Source organism: Hirundo rustica, chromosome 3, assembly GCF_015227805.2.
Source record: "Hirundo rustica isolate bHirRus1 chromosome 3, bHirRus1.pri.v3, whole genome shotgun sequence".
NCBI classification, from domain to species: domain Eukaryota; kingdom Metazoa; phylum Chordata; class Aves; order Passeriformes; family Hirundinidae; genus Hirundo; species Hirundo rustica.
This window is the reverse complement of record NC_053452.1, coordinates 81,912,494-81,929,267: the sequence shown is the minus strand read 5'-3', so window position 1 is coordinate 81,929,267 and position 16,774 is coordinate 81,912,494. Positions and strand designations below refer to the sequence as shown.

At 36.0% G+C, this 16,774-nt stretch overlaps 1 protein-coding gene across 7 annotated transcripts in view; it reads right to left on the bottom strand.

Annotated features, from left to right (window-relative positions):
• UBE3D (ubiquitin protein ligase E3D) overlaps positions 1 to 16,774 on the bottom strand; it is a 79,007-nt gene that overhangs the window by 50,821 nt on the left and 11,412 nt on the right. For all 7 annotated transcript variants that reach the window (XR_005699947.1, XM_040058839.2, XM_040058841.1 and 4 more), the window contains 4 exons: positions 16,071 to 16,140; positions 13,576 to 13,645; positions 12,652 to 12,760; positions 7,422 to 7,591 (listed from right to left, as the gene is read on the bottom strand). Coding sequence is in view for 6 of the 7 variants with exons in the window: in XM_040058839.2 (XP_039914773.1) it covers positions 7,422 to 7,591; positions 12,652 to 12,760; positions 13,576 to 13,645; positions 16,071 to 16,140 (419 nt within the window). In the remaining variant the exon portion in view is untranslated. The remainder of the gene's footprint in view (positions 1 to 7,421; positions 7,592 to 12,651; positions 12,761 to 13,575; positions 13,646 to 16,070; positions 16,141 to 16,774) is intronic.

Genomic DNA, 16,774 nt, shown 5'->3' with positions numbered 1-16,774 from the left:
AGTGACATTGAATCAGATGGCCTCTTGGTGACAGTGGTACCTTCCAACCTTACCCACTCTGTGATTCTGTGATAGGTATCACTTATTATGCTTATTAATTATACAAATAATTTAATGTATAGCTTAAGGCCAGTATTCAGAGGAGCCAGCATAAGAATTGCTTGTTCTGTTTTGATGCTACAGCACTCAAAACAGGCAACCAGCTGCAATATCTCATTGTTGCTGCACACACAAAATTGGAAGTATCCTGACCAATTTTATAAATAAGCCTTTATTCTTTGGTCTCAAGTCATACACTCCCAATTTGCTTTAGCATTACCAATTTAAAAATATTTCAAGTAAAATTGGCAGCTTAAATCGTTAAATATTGTTAGTTTACACAGTATGTAATGGAGAAATACATCAGAAACAACAAATGCTAATTAATTTAAAACAGGCTAGGATCCTAAAATCCAATAAATAAATCAAGTTTTGAGGTTTAAGCAGTTCATGTCAGCCATCTCTCCAATAAGCTTTTATAAGATTTGCTTTTTCACTCTTGGGTCACTATTTGATTCCTGCCTGCTCAAATAGATCCCGTCATTTTAAAGGCATTACAGAAGTTGAGTACTTACAGCTCCCAAGCGAACCCAACAGTTTTTATAAGTCTGTGAGAAACAAACTGCAAGCATCCAAGTGGAAATCTGCTATGTTTGATGCATGATTACAGAATTACCCTCAATGGATCAGCACTATCGTATTTAGGCTACCTAGCTTTAAAAAAAGCAGAGTTACAAGGAAAGCAAAAAGAGAGATATACATATACCTAGTAAGACTTGAGTAAATGTGACATTGATTTTCTTCCAGCAAGTAAGTCTAACCCCTAACTGTAATCAGTAGGAACACTGCACGCTGTAGTTTAGGATCCCCATGTCCATTATAGCTGGCGGGAATTCTGAATTGTGGTTCACTAATCCCCACCGAAATCTAGCAGGACATCACTTCACGGGAGGTTAAAGGAGTACTACACTTCACTAGTGAACTTCTGGAACTTGTCACTTGATTGTGGAGGCAGACAGCACCAGAAGGCCAAAAAGTATTTATTCAAACAGATGAGCAAAAGACGAATGAACATACAGTAAAGGAAACAGGCAGGGCTGTATCCTCTGATATCCTTAATACTACTACAGAGCTGAGTACTCCAAGAAAGTGTTCACACACTACTCTGAAGAACATTTCTGGATGTTGGAGGGACCATACAGAACTACGTGCTGAAGTGCTCTGACCCAGCATGGCATTTCTTACATTTCTATCATCCTATAAGTGTTATTAACTACCTGGCAATGCAGTAGTTTCTGACAATACATTTTAAATCATTTTCACGGTCTTGCTGTTCTTAATCTACAATTTTTTTGCCACCCAACTTGACATTTCTCTTATTACCAATCCTAAGATTCCTCAAAGAGCTGAACTACAGCAAGATGAGCCAAAGGCATATAAAAATGACCAAAACTGTGCTTACCTGAATTGCAGTGTTTCACAAATAAATATCAAGAATATGGAAAAAAGATATGTCTGAAATTTATTTTTCATTTTACTATATTACAGAATTGCAAATCCTGATTCAAAAGCATATTTGTGATCAGAGATCTTAAAGAAATATTTATCTATTTTTTCTTTAAAAAATTAGACCATAAGAAGTAGTTAAGCAATAGCCCTTACAGTCAATTTCATATTTTTACATTGCCAGTTATTCTGTAGATAGCACTTAACATTTTTAATGCAGAGAACAAAAGCAGTACCCTGTAAGACAAATACTAATACAACAGCATCTTTCACAATACACAAGAAGAAAGGCAGGCTATCAGTCAGACTATCAACAAATGGATAAATGATTTGGGATGGCAAATCCCATTTTAAAAACCAGTCAGAATCCTTCCTCCTCTGACTTCAATGTGAAATTTCAAAAGATGAACAAAAAAAAGCGACCTAAGCAAAAATCTTAGCTAGAATGATAAAATTAGCAAAATTTTTGAGCAAAGCTGTGAGAATTTATTCAGCAGACAAAAAGTTTATTCCAGTTTTCTCTACTTCAATTAGTACTTCTAAGACCATTTTAAATAGCAAAGATTAGATACCAAAAATACAACAGCTCCGAAGAGCGAAAAGATATGTCAGATCTGTGTTTAGGAGCAAGAACTACGTTCCTAAGTAACTACCATAAAAGGCTGCTGCACATGGCAGGTGTAGTTCCAATAAACAAGAAAATCAGGATATTTCTCCTGAAAGTTATACTTAAAAGTCACGTATACTTTTTCCCAGAGGTGGGAAAGGATGTTACCAGTACTGAATAGCAGTCTGCTGCCTAAGCATTCAAATTTCATGAGGCTTATAGGTTGCACATGTTTGTCAAACTCTGAGAAGTGTTCTTTTCCTTCCTGTCCCCAAACTCTGATTGGCATCAGACTGTATCTTTTAAAAATTTTTTGCCTGACTGTTCAGTCATCTCTTCTAAGGCAACTCATCCCACCCATGGCTTCAGTTCTCTTAACTTGATACAATTTAATAATTCAAGAAGGAAACAGAAAAAAAAAATCTGAAACAAACCCAATCCTTCATGTTCCATTTACAATCACATCCACTCTTTTAATCATTCCAGACATAGAAATCAGCTTACAGAAAGCACAAACCAGAGCAGCACTGGCCACTCCTCAATCTGTCAATTACTGATCTGTGCAGTCCCATGTGTTTTCTACAGGCAAGAGTCACTGAAAACCTACAAAAATCTCAGACATTCAAAAAATCAGTGAACTAGGACACAGTTTGATGTTTTTATGAGAAGTGAATTACTCTAGAGTCATATACAGAATGAAAGCCATTCTTGGGAGAAATAAACAACATTCTGGAATACATCAATAACAGCTTCATAAACAGCTAACTATATACGGACTGTAATAAAAGCACTAGGACTCAAACCCTCCAGGTTTTCAGCCACAAACTCAATTTTCCAGCTTATTCCTGTCCCTTTAAAGCTAATAAAATGAACAATTTCTGGAAGTTATTTTTCAACTCCCAAATTATAAGCAGCAAATTTTTACATCGGAAAGGTTTCTGCAAAAGCTGTAAACCATTCAGAGAGACTCTAGATGCATATGAGATACAAAAAGCTATCAACGACCTTTTGACAAAGCTTTGCCTAGCACTCTACTCTAAAGGGAAAAAGTGCAATTTTCCTCCCACTGTACCTTCACATATATTTTCTGAGATCAAGTTATGGTCAAATTGCCATGTTACCGCAATTTCAATTTTCTTCAACCATTTTTACAACACTCTCACTTCAGCAGTATTTACTATTATCACTCCCAGCAGCTAAGGCTGTTTGCATAAGGTGTTATTTGCCAAGAACCTGTTACTTCAAAGGAAGACCTCTTCTGCCTGCACAGCTGATTTGTAGGTGGAGAAAAGGAGCCTTGTGGAGAGAAAAGTGGAGGGAATCAACATAATCAAAAGCACATGATCCATAAAGGACATAGCAGAAAATCCATGAGGTATCCCTCTCTAATGGAACTCAAACACATTTATAAGATACCTTTTTTTCATGCAGTTTCAACTAATCTGCTGTAGAAGAATTGTCATTAAGTTCCCCCAAGGACTAAAAGTCTAATTGCAGACAGACTTACCCAGAACTTGTGTTAATCCACATAGCACAAACCTAAGTGTTTCTAGCCTTTTTTCACTGCTGAAGGAGTAAGATACAAATCACTACAACACTTAAAGGCTACCTTCAAGAAGATCAGAGGAATACATCTCTAAAGAGAAATGACAAGAACTACTATAAATAGCATGTCTGGATATACTTAACTCTATTCTAACTTCACAACACCTTCAAAGTTACTGAATGTCCTCAAGCAAAGCAGCCTAATATACAGAGAATACCCAGAACACAACTGGTAAGAATTCCTTGCCAAAAATAAAGGCATATGGAGAGAAGCTCCACATGGCATGTTCACAGTTTGTTCCTATCCCATATGTCAGTCACTCTCCCAGAGACTGGAAGAAGAGAGATGCTTCTTCTTCCACAGACAACATGGAGCTGGGAAGCACCATCAACAGGACACATGTTGGGAACAAAAACTGCCATGACCAAGAAAGAAAAAAATTCTGAACTAAATTAGGATGTAATTTGATAAAGGACACCTGCACAAAAACAAAGAGGAAGGCTGCTTATTAGACTGCATTCTACCTGGAAAGGAGCTGATGGTCAACACAGATCAACAAATTTGACATGAAATCAGTGTGTTGTTGATGCCACACAACGGGTAACTACCTTCACAGCAACGCTCAGCCTAACTCAGACCACAGCTTTGCTAGAAAAGGCTTCAGGACCAGCCACCCCTAAACAGTGATCACTCCAAATGGGTAATTACCACTCAGCAGCCAGTAATGAACCATGGACATTTATCCTACTTGAATGTTTGTTTCCTTTGCATTGTTAACGTTTAGTGCAATACTGAATGCAAGGCACAGTGATAGATATGCCAGTGATTTACTGGGGGAATGGGAGTTCTGTTGCTCACTGAAGCACGGTTGTTCACAGAACATAATTTCTAGTTTAAGGGGAAAAACACTTCTGTATCTGAGGAAGAGAAATAAGCATTAAGTTAATTACGAAGAATTACAAAATTGAGCTCTGAATAGAGGAATAAAATGAGTTTTCAAGTGAGACAATAAATTTCTTCTGACACCCCAAAAACTTGAAGTGAAGATCACATTCAAAAGCTACTACATTCCCCTCAAGAAAAATATTCAAGTGCATCCACAGGAAAGGGTGCCTGAATGTGAATTATTAGGCAATATCAGTCAGACTCTCTTCAGCAGCAGCATTTGCCAAGGGAGAATTTCACAAAGCCCAAGACCTCAACTGCTACAACAGAACCATGTATTTATCTCACAACAAGTAGATTTATGTTTGTGTACATAGACTAAGTACAGATTGTGTTTCATTTCTTCACCCATGTTTTACAAATATGTGATTATGTTATTATGTTTAGATATTAAAAACAAGACTTCTAGTTAACTTTAATCTATTTTAACTTATGGCCCAGCTAACAAGCACAGACTCTGCAGCATCCACAAGTAAGAAAGGTGCTTCCCCTCCCATCACACAGATCAGATTCTGGCCCTGCCAGAACCAGACAGAACCCAAGTGTACCCAGCACTCACAACAACTGAAGAGGCCATCTGACATAAAACAGGATGCCAGAGTGCACACTTATCCCTTGCAGCTACCAGGGTCTGCTGGGGTTTAGGTCACATGAAGACCCTTTCTACTCTGGAGTCCTTGGTTATTTTTGGTTATTCTCCTCTCATGGGAAGCAGGCCACAGGCTCTGAAACCTTTCTGCTATTCCAAAGGCAGGTGTTATGTGCAAAAGCAAGAACAGTAAGTGTTGAAATTTTTATCAGAATGTGGGCATCTGAAAGTTTTGGAACTTGCACTAATCAAGAAATCAGACACTTTGTTCAGAATTCTTGAAATAATATTTGAGTACTAAATGCAAACCTATCACATTAAATCATACTGGGTTTTATATTTTTGCTTATGCTGTGTTTACATTCCTGTTCAATATAGGAAGACTTCAGTCTGATTTTACAGATTCAGGTGGTACTTGAGGCCAGCTGACCAATGAGTTAGTGGTAACAGACTGAAGTGCTAATGTCCTTTTTACTGCTCTCTCCTAGAAATCTAAAAATGGAAAAAACAATACTAAACCAACAGTTTGGTTTCTGAAGCTTAAAAAGAATCCACCATTCTTTCTCTTCCATTATTTCACTTGTCCAGGATCTGGATAGAGAAAATACCAATTACTGTCAGAGAAGAATTAAAACCTCAGTAATGCTCACTGCAAAATCACTAAGATAAACACAAAGTAGTGGAGCAGAAAAAAAAAAAGTTGAAAAAAGTGATTTCTAAAAAGTCTGTGTGGAAATAGAAAGAACTGAATATAATCTTACACTAAAGTACTGCTGCTGAGAACTTCATTCAAGAAAAGCATTAGTGAATGCTAGGAAAGTGACTAAGTAGATGACTTTTATCTCAGTAACATGTCGAAGTAGATGAATGTGTGTTAAGATAATTAAGTTTTCTCACTGATAAAGAAATGAAACTTGAAAAGCAAAATTGTAAGTTACACTTCTGTAAGACTTAAGAGTAGTAAGTGAAATATCTTTCATTTTAGACAGATTCTTGCAAAACTTCTCCGATTCTCAGAATAAGCAGTTTAAATGATAATACTTTAGCATGCATTTTGGAACCCTAAACAACATTTAGATCATGAAGCTTTTCCAAACCCATCTTCTAAAGCTATTACATCAATAAAGGTATTTTTTTCTCTTACATGACTAACATTAACAATGCAGAATGACTTTTTCTCTAAATATTAAAATTTTGCATTCTCTCCATTCATCAGTTTATTTCCACTATTCAATATTGCATCTGCTTGAAATATGAAAAGAATACACTTAGCAATATCCAGGATAAACACACTATAATGAATCACACATTCCTGTGAAGTGCGTGTTTCTCCTACAAAAAGATTAAATTCATACACACATTTGTTTGTCTGTGTGAGAAAACATTTCTGTTGTACTTTTATGAGGTCTTGGGCTATAAACTATTTGTGTATTGACTGAGTCTGGAGTGAATGCCTTCATCCATACTTATTTAAATCTTTCACCTAGTTTCCAAAGTTGAAAGAAAAAACAACAACAACAAACCACTATTTAAATGTGCCTTACACAAAATCGATGCTTTCTTTTCTATCACTGCACAAAGAGAGCAGTAAATTATGCTTAAATTGTACTTCATTACCTGCAAACATTGGAGCCACTGCTTAATCAACATGCTCTTATCTTTGCTCTCCAACAGATAAAGGCTTTAACATGTTAGGCAGTGTATGTTTTTCATAATGTTGAACTCAAAGCTTCCTGAAATTGTATGTTTCCTTCATGTGGGCACCAGTACACTCAGACATATCAAAGAAAAACATTTTTATGACACTGTACTTAACTACCTTCCTCACCTCTTCTCTATTCCCTTCTCTCAGGGCCCTGCTTCTTTTTGAAATAACACCATCACTGGGCTGAAAGTAAATTAAGTTTAAACACTAATACCTAAGTTACTGACATGTGTCCTTAGAAACAACAAAATTCTTTGGTCTATATTTTAATATTACAATGCAATCTAACAACCAGATTCTCTCTGGCTTTAACAGAAACTGAATACTACTACTCTGGCATTCTGCTTAAAAAAATATTTTAAGAAATATGTAAATTCAAAGAGGTTTATATCTGAGATTAACGCACTGTCCAAAGAACATGAAAGAAATGTTAATGCAAAGCAAATGAATACCAGAATCTGAGTTCAAAAAAGGTTGTACTTACTCCTTATTTCTGCATTGAATGCATGGCTGGTAAAGGATTTTGACAGCATTCCAGGTTCCCACTGGTCCAGAGCTAGGTGTGAGGATATCTCCAAACAGTGTAAAATCACTGTGGGAGAAGGAACTTCCTAGAGACTCTACCAGCAATGTGTCAGAATTTAAAAGCCATATCTATAAATGAAAAATAGTTTAGATTACTGTAGTTTACATACACTTCAGTTTGTTACTTTACTCTCACCCTAAATCAGCTGACCCTAAAGCCACATTCTTACAAAGTTTCCAACAAAGTATTAACAGACATAAATTGATATTTTATTATCAGTCTGCACAGCTTCTAGTGGAGGAAAAAAGGCTAATACAATACTGAATTATCAGTCACTCTTAAGATTATTACTCTGAAGCTGCTTCTTTTTATGACTGTAGCACCTTCCCTTTGGTAGGAACAAAAGAAATAGTCCCGAGTCATGTATTTCAGTACTAGAAGTATTGTTTCTCCAATTTCATAATTTTTTAGGCATTAATCAAGCATATGGTGTTGAGCAATTGAGGGTTAAAGACAGGGAACTGAAAGACTGTCCACAGAAGTGTCAAAAATTGCAGATTTTTAGAAGAAGCATGCTAGTTATGACTCAATAGAGCTAGTACATTCAGGCAAAAGGACAACAATTAACATGTTCTAAAAGGTATGTTGGAATTTACAAACAGCTGCAGCAGACCCTCACTGGGAAAATAAATACCAAATTTCATAATGGGATTGGCATTCTTCAGCACTATTTGCTCATAGGAATTTGAGAGCTATTTATTGGGGAGAGTTTTGAGAAATCTAAACATTTTGCATCCCATTATGGATCTTATTTAATCTTTGTGTGATTTGGTATCAGTTTTCTGACTTGGATCCAGGGCTTTCCTGATAAAAACCATACACATAAGTCAGGCTTTTCCTTAATTCACAGCCTGCAGTAGTGAAGTGATCCAAGTTAACAATGGAAATCAATTTTTACAAATCTGGCCCCTGTATGAAATGTTTATATATGAAATATTTATCATAGGAAATGGGATTTATACAGTGTTGCTCACTAGAGAGCAATCTTCTGCTTCTCATGATCTAATCAGCTTCAAGTAAAACAAGTTACATGATGTTAGGTAGCAGACACATGATATCCCCTGTGGAGGGAGACAGCAGTCATTAACAGGACACATAGTATATGTTGTAATTGAATGTGACAATCACAATTTATCAGAGCCCAAGGCTCAGAACATTACAGTAGAAGCTTCATAAAGAAGGAATGAGATATATTGATAAAGATATCTTGGGAGGGGATAGGAGGAGGAGAATCACTTTAGCATGTGCACATGAATGATGACAAGCAACTGCACTTGGCTTTGCAAGTGGTTGTTCATCAGTTTTGCTCTGGTAACTCACTGTACACATTTATAGCCTAAACTGCAAAATATACCTCATTAGCTAGGACCATTACACAAGGTGCTTAAAGCCTGAAGAGGTGTTGGAAGAAAATGGTACAGAAACACAGGCCACTGCCAACACAAACCGAACTGAGTTTCTTCCTGTTCAAATTTCTAACAATTCCATGTGAAAGGAGCTTCCTGGGATGATTTTCAGAAGGGGAATAGCCTTCAAACTAGACAAGGGCACAATGTGGCAATAGCTGTCTGCTTCTTTCAGAATCCTTCTGCAATCTGCTGCACAGAAAGCAACCAAGACATTTCATTTGCAACACAGTCCATTTGAAAAGCACTTTTTTCTACACAAGTGCTACATGTGGCATCTTACAATCACGTTCTAGAACTTGTATGAACTTCTTTGTCTCTAGAGCAACACAACAGATCTTTATTAATAATTTAGCACACAATACAGAGAAAGCACATGAATCTCTGGAGGTGTACAGATTCCCAGCCATGAGCAAAAATTAATTTCTGAACATTTACTTCTTTAGGCAATATTTGCATTCTTTTCTTCATGCATGAATTATTTTCTCATCTTTTTTTTTTTTTTTATCTGAGTGAGCAATTGCTCACCCAGACTTGGTGTGTTGACTAAGAATTTTATACATATATTTCTGACTAACACAGTTTCATGCTTTGAGCTTTCAACTGTTACTCACAATGTTACTTATAATTCCTTTCTTTCTACCTCTTTGTACAGCAGAGCTTGCACTACCAAATTCCATCCACATTAACTCCAGTAAGAAACTTCAAAGAAAAATATATACATAAAATATAGAATTAATTCACAATGCCATTGATTACCTTTTCTAAAATGACAGAATCAGAAAAAAAGTATTTGGGGGGTTGTTGGTCTTCTTTTCACTGTTTTCTTTTGTTTTCAAATCATTTTGTCAAGAGACTTAAAAGATGTTCTTCGAAGAAAAGCTGCAACAAATCTACCCCAGTAATACTTAAAGGGATTTGAATCAAACAGCTGAAATACCACAATTTAGATTCTGTGACCAGTTTCCCTATATTTCAGTCTGAGTCTCTAGCATCAATTTGTGGACAATTAGGCATCAATTTGAATTTAACATGGGTAAAAAAAAAATCCAAATATTTTATTTTTCCTTGCTAATTCTTTATTAGTTATTGCAAACACTACCATTACTTTCATCACACAGGTCACTAATGGAAACATCTCTCATTACAGCTATTTTGCTCTCATACTCAGAGTGTTCAGGTAAAGATGTGGTTTCCATGAATTTCAAAAGGATTAAAGCTCTCTAAGAGAGCTCGGTAGCTAAGTCTCAGCAAGGTTCTCATTATTTCACTTCCTGACCACTGCAACATCCAACCCATCTCCAAGCTTAACAAATGCAAATCAATTCTGCTCATGCCCTTTGAGACAGGGACAATAATCAGACTGACAGGTCTCTCCTATTTTGTTACATATTAATTTTCTTGGGATCTCTTCCCACTCCTCTCTGCTCACTCCTGAAATACAAGCTGCCTTACTTTCAAAACACTTCACAGTCTAATTCCACTCTAAAAAAAATCTTTCCTTCAATACTGAAAGACTGGAGATAGCGTTCAAAGAGTCCAAACCACTGCACACTTTTGATTTTCAGAGATGGAATCTTTTTGAGTCTTATGAGGTTGATCCCATCCATGAGATTAATTCCCTGTATCTATTCAGAAAACTACTTATTAACCGCTTTCAAAGCTCAAATTTTTTACAGCACAGAAGAAAATAGGTATCTGTTGCGATGCTGCTATGCTGACCAATAATGGACCATTTGGCTTGTGTTCTCCCATCTCTATCTGTTTGCTGTCCTTCTCTTATTCTTAGCTTCTAAGTCATGCAAGACAGGGAATCCTTCAACAGTGGAACAAAGAGAGGAGTCAAGTGATTCATGAATGCGAAGAGGACAGAGATACAGTTAGGACAAAGAAGGGTACCTGTATGTACTGCTTTTTTTCCCCTGAAACAAACTTTTTTTCAATTGACATCCTTTAATTTTTTTTTTTTAAAAAAAGCAATGTAAGTAGCCTATAGCTTAAACAACAGAATATGTGTAACTTAAAAAATGGAAACTCACATCGTGACATGTGCAGTAACATAATTGGCAATGTTAAGTGATACATACAAAGGAAATGAGGAAAATAAGTATACATATTATTAGTGGTTCAGAAAAAACAAAAAGTACTTGTGAGAAACCTTAACCTTAATTATCACATACACAGTCTAAGCTCTGTGTATTTATGTAGGTAAACAGAAACACTGTAGAGAAGAATCTTTGGCCCATTATCAAAACAAACAAATGGGACAGCTGATTCATGATGCATCAGTGATGAGACCACTTGCGTTACTTGGCTGTGTGCTCACAGACTCAAGCATCCACATTTCACTGTTTAGCTGTTGACAATCATTAATATAAACAGAGCTTACATTATACTTGTGTCCACAAGGCCTCTGACTCCGAAGACTTAACCCATGACTACAGAACAGCTGTTGATGTGTATACAGTAACCAGAACCTCACCCTGGATAGGACTTTCTGGTGTTAAGTACTAAAAACACCTGCAGAAAAACTAACAACTAACCAATATAAAGGAAGAGATGCCAATCAGAAGCCGCTCCCTATCTAATTCAGCCTGCTCATCTAATCAATACATTGGCAAAAATGCAGCTCAGAGCTAAGAGTAATGGCACTCTACTAAATAAAGTGATTTTTCTGTTAAAAAATAACCAGTTTGCTGTAGCTAAGCTACTAGACTTAAGCACCAGAATTTTACGTAACTTGGGAAGAGATAAGCTACAAGGGAAAAATCACAATGATTTTTAATGATTCCTCAATTAGATAATATATAATTGTGGGTCTGCTCATGAAATCTTAATTTTATCATCACTGAAGATGTATTTCTCAGTGGTTGTACAAATGTTGTCTTGGCACTAAAATTTATTTAAAAGGAACAGGTATACACTTTCCTCAGCATCTGAATGTTCCAAAATCATAGAACTTGGACAATGCACATATAAAACAGTTTATGTAATTACATTGCCTCAAGAAAGTGCACTTATAAGTTTATCCAGGGCAGGAATCTCATATTGTGTATTTCTTTGCGTCTATGAATCATTTCTATAAACTGTGAAAGTACAAATTCTATACCCAGATTTAGTTCAGAAATAAAAGGAAACATCCCTGGTTATAATAAGTGTACAGTGTTAAGGTAACTCTTATCCATCTTAAAAGTTTGAGCAATCTAGCTGTCACCATCTAAATATCAAGCTTAACCAAGTTTAACAGCATTAGAACATTAAGTTTAATAGGCAATTTTATTTTTGTTTGCACTTCACTTCCCAATGCAATGTACTGACTACATTAATAGTCCCTGCTGATTAAAGACAATGCTTGTGAAAGATGTTATACAATTTGATTCACTTCTGGTGATTAAAAAAAAGAAGCACTGGAGCAAGAAGGTGAAATATATATTAAAAAATTAAAACTTAAGCTTTCCATATTTTCTAGATACAAAATAGTGTTATTATGGTGGATCTGTAGTACTTTCATTACTGTATCAATAAAATTTTTACGTGCACATCTAATTAGATTAAAAACTCAGGGATATTCTTACTTGAACAAATGTACCTCAGAACCACTTCAAGAATTTGAATTTGTTAATTTTTTAAACATACAATAATGAACAGCATAAATAATACATTTTAGGAACCGGGATACATGAGTTAATCTTCTTCAGCAAGATGAAAACTTAAAAACTTACCAGAATATAGGTTTTTCCATTATCTCCTTTTATAGTGAATCTAAATGTGCTTTTAGCAGAGGATAATTCCAAAAGACACTGAGCAACCATGCTCTGTACAAACTGAGACCTGTTTAAGAATTAACCACATATCATATGTTTTTATAACAACTACACAGAGAGCCATTCATATCTATGCACTACAGGTAAATGAGTAAGTCATACTACAATTCCACTACAATCACATTTTACTGAAAGATGGGGCTTCTGTATCTTCCTCTCACTCAAAACCAGAGAACTTTTTATTTCCTGCAACAGGAATTTTTTAATAGATCCAGATTCTAAATTGCTTCACATCCTTTATTTTGGCTGACACCAACTGTCAAATGCTGAATAGAAGCTTTTCCGCATTATATTTTACAGATATGAACACAAAGTTCAGTTATCAAATATAATTCCCCAGAAGAAAGAACTATGATTAAACTATTGTACATGATACCAAGTAGCTAGATCATTCTGTTTCATCTTAGTCTTAAATTCAAACTGAATTACTTGCAAATTCAAAAGTCTCACTTCCAATTAAACATTTCAAGCTTTACTTAATGTAACTTTACATGACACAAACTTCTGTTTCCATAATTAGACGTTGTGCAAACTTAAATAATTTAAAATAAAAAAAATATTTTATTTTGGCTTATCACCTAAATAGTGAGACAGTGTGAGAAATTATACACAATCTCCTGCATCACACACAAAGATGAACAAACAAAACTGTACATTAATGAATTCAGGCTACTTTACCTTTACAAAGCCTAATCCTGTGATGATTACATAAAACTGCACTCTGTTATTATATGTAATTATTCAAGAAGCTACAACATTAGAGCATTTCTAACATCCTTTCTAAAACATATACTTGAACAAATTATCTGATTATTTTGTTACCTTGGTATTGGACTGAAACTTCCCTCAGCTGGTTGAATAATCACTTCAGTGACATAATATTTAATGGTATCTAAAATGACAAAAACCATTTTTCAACTACAATGGAATAACCAGCTTATTAAGATTAGACTGTAAGTCACCATATCACAATACTAATTAAACATTTGTTCAGTAGTCAATTAAGAGGTACAGCAGACAATCATATTTTGCTTGGATTTGTAGGAGTAGAAGCAACCATAACAAAAAGCCTACATCACCTGAAGAAAACTGCTCCAAGCTAATTACGAGATAAGCAATTTCTCATTTATATTGATCTTTGTTTAATGCTGGGAACAATCATCTTGAAACCAAGCAAGCAAGAGCTCAAGCCAAACCTGAAAGATGAATTGAAAGAACTTCCCTAAAGCACTGAGATCAGCATAGCTTACATAAGTATTTTAGTACCCTCTGCTGCTTAGTAATGCTGCAGTGAATCACTAGAGACAGTTTTAATAACAGCTCACACAGGGGAATAATTTTCTTCTTTGCTCAAAGAGCAGAATGGAACTTCTTTCCAAAAATCACGCTCACTCAATGTTAACACTGCATACATTCTGAATTTCAATGTAACTGTTCACCAAAAGCTTCACTAAGACAGCTTTTAATGCTAAATGGAAGTGTTTGAGTACATAATTTAATCCCCTTCAATGAAGTCAGGTCAAAGATGATCATATTGAAAATCTGGGTCTATGCTGCAAATACAGCCTAACCAGAGGGCCAGCAAAACGTTAAGAGTAATAAATTCATTTGACTAAGCCTCAGCATGTGAGCAACTGGAAGATTCATTTGGTCCACAAGTTTTAAGGATGGAAGAGTTTTATCTGATCTCTGTCCACACATATCATTAAAACTGAATAAAAGCAAACATTTCAGGAAGGCAATCAGTTTTAAACCCTCCAAAGTCTTGGTAATCCTGTCCCTTCTCCAGGTAAACACTACACTTTCTAAGTTATCTTCACTGTTAGGAAATTATATTTTACCTCTAAATTTAATTAAGTCTGCTCCACGCTATATGAGTTCTTGGAGACAAGAAGAAAAGACAGTTCAGTCCCTCTAGTTCCTCAGCCATTACCCCCAGTAACCAACTGGTGCTACTGCTACGAGGGTATTGGGAACTCAGCAAATGTTTGCTTGCAGAGAGACAGAAGGTGTGATTTCCCAAGAAAAAAATCATATGAGTATATGTGATATGTGGATAGAATTAGGGGAAAGACTAGCCCATGGGGGAATCTCAAAGGTGAATCTGGTCTCCGCAGCTACACCGCTCTAATCCTGCTTTATCTTCAAAACACTGACACCTGCTCATAAGGAAGCACCAAAGCATGACAGTCAAGTTTGCTCTCTAGTCTCTTTTCACAGAGATGGTTCTGCCTAGACTTACACTATACACCTCCTTTGTTCTCTGAACTCTGCTGAAAGTTCCTGCACTACTGAAGAAACATGGTCAAAACAATGGATATCCTATCTCACTTCAGCCATGTGCAGAGTCCATACCAAATCCCTGCACATCTACAGTGCTTGCCTTTCCCCATTCCCACTGATCTATTACTCATGACCTTGTTATTCATGCTCTTTTTCCAGCACTCTTTTCCCAAAGTCACATCTTGCTTTGTGGGCTTTCAAACATTGCACCTTAAATTTGGGTTCATTAAAGCCTGTATTGGTCAGATCCCTGTACAGGACAATCAGAACATTCTGTAACAGAAGACCTTCTGTCTTGCCTCTCCATATGACATTTCTTAAATGGGCTTTGTATTTTCTGAGAAATTTTTATATTCACCAGATCTCTGAACTGAGGCAGGCTCACACTGACTGACGCAGTGGAAGAAAGGGAGAATGAAAGAATTAACCCTGCTAACAACAGTCTTATCACTGCTTCTCTTCCATTAATAGCTGAATTTTAAAAACAACCACTCGTCTTCACACCACTTCAAGTAAACCCTGCTGATCCAATATAATTACAGCTTTTAAACTGACAGTCCCAGCAGCTCATCACTGGATGAGGATGAGACATAACCTGTTTCTTTGAAATGGCTTCCTTCCCACAAAACCAGGCTGACTGTTAGCAATCTTCAGCTTGTAGTTGTGTTGATCAAGTTCTGAAGTTACCTTTCACTTATTCTGTAGAACTGACAGGAAAACAAGCAACCTGTAATTTCTCAAGTCTCTATTTTTACTGGGATTCCTAGTAAACTGGAATCATGCACTGAGTCTTCCAAAGATTTGGAATTAGCCAAATATGCCACAGAAACAAGGATAATGAAAATTCCTGCTGAAAGTCACTTTCAAGGTGTAACACTGGAAGCAACAACCTCATCTGTTCCAGAAGAGAAAGAGAAAAACACACAGGAATCATCGCTGCACATTATTGATAAACTACTTTCCTTCAGTGTTTTTAACCTGCAGTGTTCAATGGCTGATGTAGTCAAGTCTAGTTTTGTTTGGACATCTCATACCTGATGAAACTCTTTCTCCCAGCATTGTCTTGCAGCGCTTACAAGTTACTCTGGTATTTTCTTTTGACCTCTGTAGGATAAAAAAAGAAATCATTTAAATGTCACTCAGATATTCTGAAAAAATAATCCATAGCTGTAACATAATGTACAGAAAAGATAGGAAACTTTTTACTTGTTTCTGTCCTCTTTATGTTTACATGCACACATATTTGCCTTCACTCCTTCAGCTTTCTACACTTGGACTTGCTTGCAAGTTTCATACTAATTTTAAAATCTGGCAATATATCCACACAGCACAATCTGTAATGGCTAACAGGAGAATCTCATAATATTGAGTGAATGGATGATAAAATAATAAGCTAAGTTCAATTGTGCTAAGGGTAAAATAATGTACCTGAAATGAAGTACTCCATAACATATACATAAAATAGCATGCTACAATGTGACTACCATTATGCAGTAACAAGTTCTAGCAACTGTGGACAGTTTTATAGCAGTTGAATACCAGTTCAATGCTCAGCAGAGAGCAGAAAATGTCTGCAGATTATTTTGAGTTACTAGGAAACAGATGAAACGCACAACACAGCATGATATTCCAGAAAGGTGCAGTGGATTGTTCTTGAACAACGCTTCTCCCTCTATTCAAACAAATACAGAAAAGGTATTGACAAAGAATAACTGGCAGAAGTGCAAAACAGTTTCCA